Below are 12,072 nucleotides of genomic sequence, written 5' to 3'. Positions count from 1 at the left end.
ATGCATTTTTTAACTGCAAAAAATGTTTATTTTTTATTTATTTTTAAAAGTGAACTTATTCTTGAAAGCACATGTTCTTACAAAACAAAAAACAACATAATATTGTAGTGCTGACCTCCTGACCACTGGGGAAAAAAATGTTTTTGGCCTTTAGTTCTACTTAAAGTAGAGGCACACTTTAATGCCACGTACACACGACCGGACTTTCTAGCAGACTAGGTCCGAGGGTCTTCCCGACGAACTTTCGACAGACTTTCTGAACGAACGGACTTGGCCACACACGAACGGACTATGTCCATTCGAAAGCCCGTTCGTTTTGAACGTGATGACGTAAGACAGGACTAAAAAAGAAAGTTCAATAGCCAGTAGTCAATAGCTTTCCTTGCGTCGTATTTGGTCCGTCGGACCAGCATACAGATGAACTGTTTTCCCGGTAGGAATTGAGTCAGTCAGACAGATTTGAAACACGTTCTATTTCTAGGTCCGTCGGTTTATTTAAACGAAAAACGATTGGATTAGCCCACACACGATCGGATTGTCCGACAGAATGATTCCGTCGGACCTAGTCTTCCGAAAAGTCCGGTCGTGTGAACGCGACATCAGAAATGCACTTGGAATTATCTATAAAGAAGATGAAATTCAAATAACTGAATATTCTGGCTAGGGGCTAAAAACTGAATTGTGTTCTTTGACTATTTCCTTGTTTTGCTTATAAAAGTATTTCATGACTGATTTAAGTTTACCTTGTGACCAAGATACATTCTTGGTCACAAGCCAGTACAACTCAATGAGCAATAACGAGACTGATGACAATCAGAGACAAACAAGAATGTCTTTACCGAAAACTTTGCACACAGGACATGGCCGATAAAATGGCTGATAAAACTACGGTAGCATTTCTTGACTTTGACCTTAAAAACACGACTCACATTGCTCCATTTAAATACACTGAGATAGCAGCTTGTGTAATAAAACCGAATTCCCTCAGAGATAATGAACCCACTTTTTTTTCTGGTAATGCTTGTTAATCAACCAATTCAAAACATCACTGAAATAACACACAACCTCCTCGACTTACATACAACTCCAGCCAAACCTTTTTTTTCTTATGCCGCATACACACAATCGGAAATTCAGCCAGCAAAAGACCGATGAGAGCTTTTGGTTGGAAAATGCGATCGTGTGTATGCTCCATCTGACTTTTGCTGGCCGAATTTCGGGCAGCAAAAATTGAGAGCATGTTCTAAATTTTTCGGTCGGAAAAAGTTCCTATCTGAAAATGCGTTCGTCTGTATTCAATTCTCACGGGCAAAAACTCACGCATGCTCAGATTCAACTACGAGATGGAAGCTATTAGCTTATGGCTATTGAATTTCCTTCTTCTAGTCTTTTTGTACATCACCACGTTCTTGACGGTCGGAATTTGGTGTGACCGTGTATATGCAAGACAGCTTGAGCGAAATCCTGACAGTATTCCGTCGGGAAAACCATCAGAGCTTTTTCCGACCAAAATTCCAATCGTGTGTATGGGGCATTAGCCTTGGAGTGAAGGATAAGAAGCTCTGTTTTTTTATTGCTAGTTGACATCCGGGGCATTTTTACCTCCCTTCTGCTCTATACAAAAACATTACTTTCAGTAATAATCAAAAAATTAAGTGAATAATAAAAATCGTCAGAATTTTTTAAAAAAATGTTGTCCCCTTTACATTGGTGATCAGTATAGCAATCTTTATTTTTTATTTTCAATTCTATGGCGCTTTTCTCCCTGGGGATTCAAAGCACTTAGGAGGTGGGGTAGCCATCTTGAGCACACTCAGTTGAGCTATTTAACCTACCAGCATGTCTTTAGAGTTTGGGAGGAAACCTGAGTACCCAGGGGGTAATCTGCACAAGCCAAGGGATGACATGCAAACTCCTTGCAGGTAATGTCCTGGTCAGGATTCAAACTGAAGGCCAAAGGCAGAAATGCTAACAGCCACTAAGTCATCAAGCTGTACTGCCCATTGTCAACATTCTTGGTCAGTGGGATTAGGACCCCTTACATTGGTGATTAGTGTAGTGACATTTTACATTGATGGTGAGTGGAAATGTAGTACAGCCATACCCCACTTTTAAGTACACAATGGGGTTTATTTACTAAAGCTGGAAAGTGCAAAATCAGGCTCACTTCTGCATAGAAACCAATGAGCTTCTAACCCCAGATTGTTTAATTACGCTTTGGTAATAAAACCTGGAAGCTCATTGGTTTCCATGCAGAAGTGAGCCTGATTTTGCACTTTCCAGCTTTAGAAAATAAACCCCATTGTGTACTTAAAAGTGGGGTATGCCTGTAAGTGGTAGGTGCACCCCATATATGTGGCTTTTAGTTTAGTCATACCTCCCAACTTTCCCATTTTCTGCAAGATTGTCCCAAGATGAGAACTAAATCTGAGGGTCCCCCAGACCCAGTTTATGTCCTGGAGCCGAGTGCTGGAATGCTCATCCCAGCCAGCACTGCTGACCACCGACAGGTACAGGGTCTTGTACAGGAGATTGTCATCATGTATATGGCACAGAGTTGCTAGGAAAGGCTAGGAACATACTCCCTCAGACTGCTCTGAGTCTCTGTGCTGCTCTAAGGTCTGCAAGAGTTGTGGAGGATGGACAGAGGAGGGTAGGATGATGATCTGGGTTCTGAAGAAGGTCTGATCTGGGAGTATGAAGTAAAGGTAAAGGTAGGTAGGTCTGAAGAGACGTTTAAAGGGGGTGCTGATCAGGGGTCTGAAGGAAGCTTTAAGACAAGATGATCTGAGATCAGAAGAGAAGTTTAAAGGAGACTGATCTGAGATCTGAAGGGGAGTTTAAAGGAGACTGATCTGAGATCTGAAGGGGAGTTTAAAGGTGGCTAATCTAAGATCAGAAGAGAAGTTAAAAGAGCGCTGATCTGATGTCTGAAGAGGAGTTTTAAGGGCTGATCTGAGGTCTGAAGAGAAGTTTGCAGAGGGCTGATCTGAGGGCTGAAGGAGAGTTTAAGGGGGAGCTGAACTGAGGTCTGAATCTTAAGAGGGTCTCATTATATTTTCTCTCACCGACCAACGGCATTAGTCATTTTTCACAAACTGACCACTGTTTCCACTGATTAAAAAATTCAAGCTTTTTTTCTGCCACATATCACCAAAAGCAAGGCATTTTCACACTGCCTAAATGGTCAGTGGTCAGAATGCACCTTTACATTGGGGTCAGTGGGAAACATGTCTTACCGTGGTGGAAGACAGGAAGAATGCCCCTTATATTGGTGGTCAGTGGGAAAAATATTCAATATTCCATTACAATGTGGATTATTGGGAGGAATGCCCCTTACATTTTTTACCAGCAGGGACCCCTACTTTTTAATATATTTGTAAATGATATAGGGTCTGGGACTTGCCTACATGGTAGGCCTCGTATCTGGCATCAGGGCTGAGAGGCAAAACTCTGGTCAACTAGAAAGACTGACGAGGCAGCACAGTGGTGTAGTGGGTAGCACTCTCACCTAGCAGTAAGAAGGGTCACTGGTTCAAATCATAACCATGACACTACCTGCATGGAGTAGTGCAAGCCCATGCCATACAACCCTCAAACAAGTGAAAGTGAACCCTATGGTTGCAATGAAGAGCCTGCCCACATATCTTGCTCCTGATAACCTCATATTTATGGGTATATCAAAAGAAACAACTGAACAACAATTATATTTATGCTAGTTTATCAAAAGAGAGAAACTAGTTCTCTCTCCCAAAAAAAAAAAAACTGCCCTGATAATGACCACTTTGGCGTCTTGCAGCATTAAGCCCGGTACACACGATGAGAATATGAATGATTGTTCTTTTTTTTTGCATGCTAGTCTCATATCGAAAACCAGTAGGTTACTAAAGTTATGAAAATTCTCATACAACAGAATACAACTTCAGAAGTGATGTCATGTATTGTATTGTAATGTAGTCTTTCATTTCCAAGCATGCGTGGTCTTGGTCATGTTTTTTTTTTTTACAAATATAAAAAAAAAAAAAAAATCAGTCGTTCTGAAATCGTACGAGAAAAAGTTTTGTGCTTGAACTTTGATCAACTCTCAAAAGCTGTGTACTAATGATTCGATTATCGGAAACGATTGCTACAAAAGCAGTATTTTTTGTCCGATGTCTACTAGGCATGATCAGTGAACAGTTTAAAAAAAAGCAGAACCATATGTTATGCCAAGTGTTATGCCAAGAAGCAGCAATGCATTTAATACCACCACTATAACCATATCTCAACTGTGAAGCATGGTAAAGTGAGTATGTTACGTCTTGCAATCGCTAATGAGTTCCATTTGTTTGAAGACATTTTACAACAGAATGTCAGGACATTTGTCAGAACATTTGGCTCTGAAAAGTCAAACAGAAGGGTCCTGCAGCCTGATAATATTACAAAACACAGAAGTGTATCAACTACGGAGCGTCTCAATTAGAAAGAATGCTCAAGACTACAGTACCGACCTCAGTGCCAATGAAATGCTGTGGCATGATTAGACACCCCAGGGATTTACACACACTGGAACAGTTTTGCACACAGGATTGGGCCATATTAAGATTATTTCCAGTAATATAGATCCACTATGTATTAAATACATAGGTTCACAGTCTTTGCATCAATAACCTTTGGTGTTTACACCATTTTTTCAATAAAGATTGTAATATGCGTGTTTGTGAAATATGATTTTTTATTATAAAGAGTAGATGGCTCATAATGCATTAATACAGAAAAAGGGTTCACAATTATATGATAATTAACCCTCAGGATATTACTACAAACTTACAACATTTTCTCATCCTTCATGATTAAATATACTTTAATCATTTTTTTAATAAACATTTTTCTAAGATAATTTCTAATGAACATAATTTAAATGTAGGTAACAAAAGCCAAATGTAAAATACACAAAAAGAGCCAGGTTCAGGTAGAATTACAAGACAAAATGTATATCATAAAATTAAATATTAGTTCATAATCAATGTATTTTCTTGATTAACCAACCAGGTATCTTTCTTGGCTGCAGGTGTGCTTATGAAGGTCAAATAGGAAATTAAAATATTAACTCCACTCTCTTTTCATGTCTGGGTATGATATTAACCTCTATGTACTGTATATAGAAAAGACTTACAAAATCCCTACAGCATCCCTAATCCCTACAGTTCTGAACCTCTTTAGCTGGGCCTCACCAATGAAACACTTACCACGCTCCAGCATATAAGGTGGTTGGTTTCGGGATCTTCTACAAGTGTCCACAGCTTGGTGAGGAAGGCTGGCACGTTGCTGCAGTACCCGTCCATCGCCAGGGAATTAGCAGATTCCTGCATGGTGACCGATGTGTGCTACTCAAACTCCATGCCTATGAGATGGTACAGTGATAGGGACAGCTGAGAAGAACCCATGGGCTGAGGTCACAGTGTCACAATGAGAGTGGTTGCAGCTGATTCACACCACCAGGTCACACTGTGAACCACTCAGCACTATTTTGCTGGCACCGACCCCCTCTCCCCAGCACAGAACAATGCTCAGTGATGCAGTATTCATACAAAGCTCTGAACAAACATACAATATTATGTAAAGGGCTCATACAAACCCACCGAAAGGCAATGGATCACTGCACATCGCTAAGACACTTCAGTCGTATAAGATCACACAGCTGTGTATGACAAATGCATCCTGTGATACATTGTACTAGAACATGTCCTTGTGTATTGCCTACAAGCTGTTACAATGCATGTAAGCCCCAAGTATTAGCTCCGTTTATAAAAATGAAAAGAAAAGAGGGGGATTTTTGCAGTGCTGTAATACAGAATGAAATACATGAAAGGTACTATATAAAATGTATTCATTTATTAAGATACAATTAAAAAATTGCACATAGTACAATCACAAGAAGATATACATAAACAAATGGAGGGGTCCTGAAGACAAGACATGAGGTACTTGCTGCACTTTATCCCAACATGTTTCACATTGGCTTCATCAGGGGATGTGCAAACTAACAAGTGTTTGAGAAAAACAGAAATTAGTAATATTCAATGTAAGATTTGGAAGACATAAACAAGAAATTATAAAATGTGTGAGAAGCTTTCCATGTGAAGATTCAAGAAGAAGCGCTTTACCCTCCGCTAACTGAACCCTCAGATGCACTAAAAACCAGCCACTAAGTGTGGAAAATATGCGTAACCCTCTGCCCACAGATGGCCACTCAATAGAAGGAGGGCATAGACGAAGGTAAGTCAAGGCTAGAATAAAAAAGGGGAAAATATATATTTATATAGTACCTTTAATGTATTTCATTCTGTATTACAGCACCACAAAAATCCCCCTCTTTTCTTTTATTTTTATAAATCAAATATGTACAGGGGATGAGGTGCCTATCTTTCTGGTGTTCCATGGTAGTCTAGACCCCAATTCTATAAGTATTAGCTCCCTTTTGGTCTGTTCAATATACTATAAAAAGCCTTTTGTTATATCTGTTTGATAAGCGCAAAAAAATCTTTTCAGAATTTCAGAGCTGTCCTGAGTCCTCTGTGGTCTTCCTGTGTTATTTCATAGAGCCCTCCTTTTTCCTGTCTTGGACTACAGAAGAATTAACCTGTATGCTGTCAAGATCAGAGCGGGGAGTTGAGTAGGTTAGCAAAAAGACAATGAGTGTGGCTGAAAACACTCACACATACAACAGCACTTCTGACAGATCAACGGCTATTCTCTGTACTTGTAACAAAAAAATGGAAAAACTGATATGCTCTAAAGCTAAAGCTAAAGGTCTCCAAACTGTGGCCCCAGGGTCAGATGTGGCTCTTTGCTTACCTTTATCTGGCCCTTGGGGCATTATTTCATCCATTGACTGCAACAATGGCCTACAATTCCTGCCAGTGACACCAACAATAAGGCACTCCCACTGACAACAACAAAGGGGCACTATTCCTCCCAGTGACATCAATGATGGGGCACTATTCCTCCCACTGACTCCAATGATGGGGTACTATTCCTTCCACTGACACCAAGGATGCGGAACTATTCCTCCCACTGACATCAACAGAGGTGGCTCTAGGCTTTGTGAGGCCTTAGGCAAAACTTAGACATGAGGCCCCACTTACGCCTAATGGGAAAAATAATTCAAGCAAGAAAAATGACTGCAAAAAGAATCACACAGGTGAACAGCACCACTTCCAGGGCACCCATCATACATAAGCAGCCAATACCAGAGGAGGGGGGAGAGAGAGGGGGAGGTGGGAAAGTGAGAGGGGTGATAGAGAGATCCATAGCCCTGTCCCTTTCTGCAGCCCATCCAGTGCCCCATGTCCTAGTCTGCAGTCCCTGTCTGTGAGAAGGTTGGTGTGATGCTTGGCACAGTACCTTCCAAGCCAGCAGGATGTTAATGACAGCCAGCAGCAGGCAGGGTCCATTCTTGCTCCCAATGGGCACATTGTTCTCTTCCTTCCAGAGGATCTGTTTTCTGTGGGCTTGAGTGGTCCCTGGCCGCAAGCACCTTCTGCCTGTCTTTGTTTTCTGGGCCCCAGTCAGCCTGTCCTCTGGTCCTAGGAAGTCTTCAGAGCTCTTCTCCCTCCAAGGCTATCGGTTCTTGCTGCCGATGCTGCTCACCTTCCCCACCAGGCCCAGACTGGGACAAAAAAAGGGGCCCAGACATTTTAGACTGAGCAGTCCATGAGACTGGTTCTCTCCCCGCTCTCCATCCTGACAGATCCCTGAAGGGGGCCGAGAAAGAGCACAGGGGTGTCAGATAGCATGGGAGTGAGGCAGAGAGCACTGGGGGGGGTAGAGAGAAGGTGGGCTGAGAGCATTGCCGGGGGGTGTAGAGCAGGGGGGCAGAGACTAGAGGGGAGCTGGTGAGCACTGGGGAGCAAGAGAGCACTGGTGGGGCAGAGAGCACTGGTATGAGGGGGAGGCAGAGAGAACTGGGGGAGCCAGAGAGCACTGGGGGGGGGGGGCAAAGAGAATGGGGATGGAGAGCACAGGAGCTGGGGAGCACAGTGGGGTGGAGAGCACTAGGGAGAGGAGCCAGGGAGCACATGGGGGGCCGGAGAGCATGGTGCGGTGGAAAGCAATGGGGAGGAGCCAGGGAGCATATGGGGGCAGAGAGCACTGTGGGATCTGAACAGCACTGTGAGGGGGAGCTGGAAAGTATGGTGGGGTGGAGTGCATGGAGGGGTGGAGAGCAGTGGGGGGGGGGGAACAGGAGAGCACATGGGGTGGAGAGCATGGGGGGAGCCAGAGAGCACGGTGGGGGGACCGGAGAGCATGGTGCAGTGAAAAGCACTGGGGGAGCCAGGGAACACATGAGAGGGGGCAAAAATCACTGGGGGAGCTGAAGAGCACTGTGAAGTACAGAACAGTTGGGAGGTTGAGAGCATGGTGGGGTGGAGAACACTGGGGGGGTGGAGAGCAGATGGGGGGTTGAGAGCATGGTGGGATTGAGAGCATGGTGGGGTGGAGAGCACAGGGGGCTGGAGGAGATCATAGGGGGTGGAGCAAGGGAGCACATGGGGGGACTGAGAGCATGGTGGGGTGGAGAGCACAGAGAGGGTGGAGGAGATCACGGGTTCAGAGCCAGGGAGCACATGGGGGGAACTGGAGAGCATGGTGGGGTGGAGAGTACTAGGGAGGGGAGTCGGGGAACACATAGGGGGCAGAGAGCACTGGGGGAGCTGCAAAGCAAGGTTAGGTGGAGAACATGGGGGCAGAGAGCAGATGGGGGGCTGAGAGCATGATGTGGTGGGGTGGAGAGCAGATAGGGGGAATGAGAGCATGGGGTGGGGTGGAGAGCACGGGGGGCTGGAGAAAATCATTGGGGCAAGAGAGCACATGGGGGACCGAGAGCATTGGATTCGGGAGGCCGAGAGCGTGGGGTTGAGCCGGAGGAGATCATGGGTGGCGGAGCCAGGGGACAGCGAATAAAGCTGGATAGGAGGAGCAGTGGAGCCGCTGCATATAGAAGAATTGATCTTTCCATATTTCTCCTGCAGTCGGTGAATGCTAGTTTCTCCTGCAAACATTTAGCGGCTGCAGGAGGAATATGGAAAGATCAATTCTTCTATTTCCTTCTATCCAGGAGCACAGGAGGGCTGTATGGTCCGGCACTTCACTTTCTCTCCAGATGGCTAGGCAGCATCAGAAGATCGGATCCATTGAAGTGCTTTCCCCTTCACAGTCATGGGTCTGCGCTGTTGTGTAGTACTGATTTCTGTCCCTGACTGCTGAACTGAATTGGCAGTGGGATCACGGGTGAACGGCGCGGACTGAAGGAGCAGCCCAGCTACCTCAGCAGCTGTGTGCCCTATGTCTACCCGCCTCCCGCACGCCTTGCTAAGATCACACCTGGAGTTGGGTGCTGACACCTAGAGGTCTTTTCTGTCCCGCTTCCCGCACCTGCTGCCACCAGACCGGGATGCTCCATGATTGGCCCAGGGGGCCCTCAGGCAGTGCCCGATTGGTCAGTCTGCCCCTGGGCCATGGAGTCCCGACAGGAGGGGGGAGAGGCAGAGCCACTGGCAACGACATTAGTATTGATCACAGGCAAATTAGGCGGCCGCGAGGCCCCTTTGAGTGAGAGGCCTTAGGTGGCCAACTAATTAGAGAGCCGCCTCTGACACTGCTGTCAGTGTCACTGTGAGAGTAAATTTTATGTGTGTGTGCACCCATTCTAATTTCTTGCCCCCCTGAGTCCTGTCCCTGAGTTACTTACTATATTGAAAATAAATAAGAAATATGTTTTTTTGCCTTATCTACTTTAAATCATATTGGTAATTGCATATTGTATTTGTTTGTAGCCTAAATACTCTCATTTGCACTTAAAACTATAATTTTGTAACTTTTGGAAATGTCAGTAAAAACTTTGGCTGTGCCAGTAAATTTTGGGTGTTGTGTCAGTAAATTTTAATCTGGTAGGTTGGCAACATTGCAAACAAAGAATATACAGTAAATGGTGCAAAAATATATAAAGGAAATACTTGATGTCCAGCAAGTACACAGTGAAAGAAATAAAGGAAATTTAAGTAAACATCAAAATATCAAAATTCTTAATTTCAGCAAGTCCACAGTGAAAATAAATATATATATATATATATATATATATATATATATATATATATATATATATATATATTCAAAACTTATTTTCAGCAAGTCCACAGTTAAAAAATATATATATGATATAATGTCCCATAAGTGATTCTGTGATGATGATCCAAATAATATTAACCGTGACTTCACACACGTGCTCCCCCCCGTGTGACTGCGCTCACCTCCAATTGTGTGACCGCGTAATTAAGTTTGGACCAGAACAGCAACTGAACCACCTCTGGGCTCTAAGTAGCAGGATTTACAGGCTCCCCCAGGTGTAATCCAAAGATGGTATCCTCAATTTAAAATACAAAAGAGGCCAGATAGTATATTATCATTTAAATATAGAAATTTATTGTAGGTAAACATCAGGGTACTCACACTTTATAGGTGCTATAGAAGGATATAGAAAACATACAATGTTAAAATCCTCTCCAAATGGTTTGTAGGCTTGTGTGAATCAGCAGATAGCTTAGAGAGCAAGTGACTGTCTCCTCCAATATCCTGGATGCTCCCCTATGAGTGACGACACAGGGCGATCACGTGTCTTCCTCAGGGGGAGACACTTGAAGTTGCACCAACATTCACTCACGCATTGCCCACACCAATTATATATATTTTTTTACCTGAGTAAGTGATATATCACATAGCACTGAATTTGTTTATTTTTAAAATACATTTACGTTTTTGGTTGTAACATGACAAATGTGAAAAATTTCAAGGGGCAGGAATACGTTTTCAAGGCACTGTAAAGTCCATAAAGAAAAAAGGTAAATATCAATAAAAAACCCAGTGAAATGAACTGAAAATAAGCTGAAACTTGAGCAATGATCCAGTGATCCATTATTGTGTCATCACAAGGAGAGGTGGAGGTGATTACCCTGATTGATCCGTGGCACCCACGCCTCTCACTAATGTTACTTCTGGTCCAGCGGCTCCTGTGTTCCCCACTGGTTAACGACACCTCCTGCCTGCTTCCGGCTGCTTTCTGCTGTTCCGCCATGAGTACACCAGGCACAAGAGTATCCTACTATCCAGGAGCTGTATTGATGACCTCGGGAAGCCTAGTTACACAATCCGCAAACCCCTAGATACAGTATGTCTACTTATTCTATCCTCGATGTTAGTTACCAATGTGGCTATAAGTGCGAATTCAGAGGTTGATGATAAATAGGGAGTACTTGGAATGGTCAGGGGTGGAAAGTAGTGGGGTCCCCCAAGGTTCTGTGCTGGGACCAATCCTATTTAATTTATTCATAAACGACCTGGAGGATGGGGTAAACAGTTCAATCTCTGTATTTGCGGATGATACTAAGCTAAGCAGGGCAATAACTTCTCCGCAGGATGTGGAAACCTTCCAAAAAACATCTGAACAAATGAATGGGGTGAGCAACTACATGGCAAATGAGGTTTAAAGTGGTTGTAAACCCTGACAGACCACTTTGATCTACAGGTAAGCCTTGATTAAGGCTTACCTGTAGGTCCAAGAAATATGAAATATCCCCTAAACCTACACGGTGCACTGAGCATGCTGCTGCTAATGGCAATAATGCCGTTAGTGGCGGCTCCCACGTGCGGAGATGACGTCATCGCGGCTCCGGCCAGTCACAGCGCCGGAGCCTCGATACCCAGAAGTCACTCCGCGTATCATGGCGGCGTCGGAGGAGGGCAACGTGGGTCACTTCAGGGACTTCCATCTCAGGTAAGTTATTCATAATGAGCTAGTATGCCATGCATACTAGCTCATTATGCCTTTGCCTTGCAGGTTCTATTTTTATTTTTTGTTAGGCTTTAATGTAGAAAAATGGAAAATAATGCATTTGGGTGGCAAAAATATGAATGCAATCTGCTCACTAGGGGGAGAACCTCTGGGGAAATCTAAGATGGAAAAGGTCCTGGGGGTCCTATTAGATGATAGGCTCAGCCTGCTGCTAATAAAGCAAACAGAATATTGGCATGCAT

General features: G+C 43.9%; 1 protein-coding gene across 1 annotated transcript in view; it reads right to left on the bottom strand.

The window, feature by feature from the left end:
* Positions 1–5,563, bottom strand: part of HSF4 (heat shock transcription factor 4) — a 136,676-nt gene extending 131,113 nt beyond the window's left edge. Inside the window, exon 1 of the mRNA XM_077455267.1 lies at positions 5,229–5,563. Coding sequence (XP_077311393.1) covers positions 5,229–5,351 — 123 coding nt within the window. The 5' untranslated portion in view covers positions 5,352–5,563. The remainder of the gene's footprint in view (positions 1–5,228) is intronic.
* Positions 5,564–12,072: the final 6,509 nt, after the last annotated feature.

The sequence above is a fragment of the Lithobates pipiens genome, unplaced genomic scaffold (genome assembly GCF_037356315.1).
Source record: "Lithobates pipiens isolate NorthernLeopardFrog02 unplaced genomic scaffold, aLitPip1_a1.2 Scaffold_10, whole genome shotgun sequence".
Lineage (NCBI taxonomy): Eukaryota > Metazoa > Chordata > Amphibia > Anura > Ranidae > Lithobates > Lithobates pipiens.
Note: the sequence above shows the minus strand (reverse complement) of the source record. Positions and strands in the feature narration are given on the sequence as shown.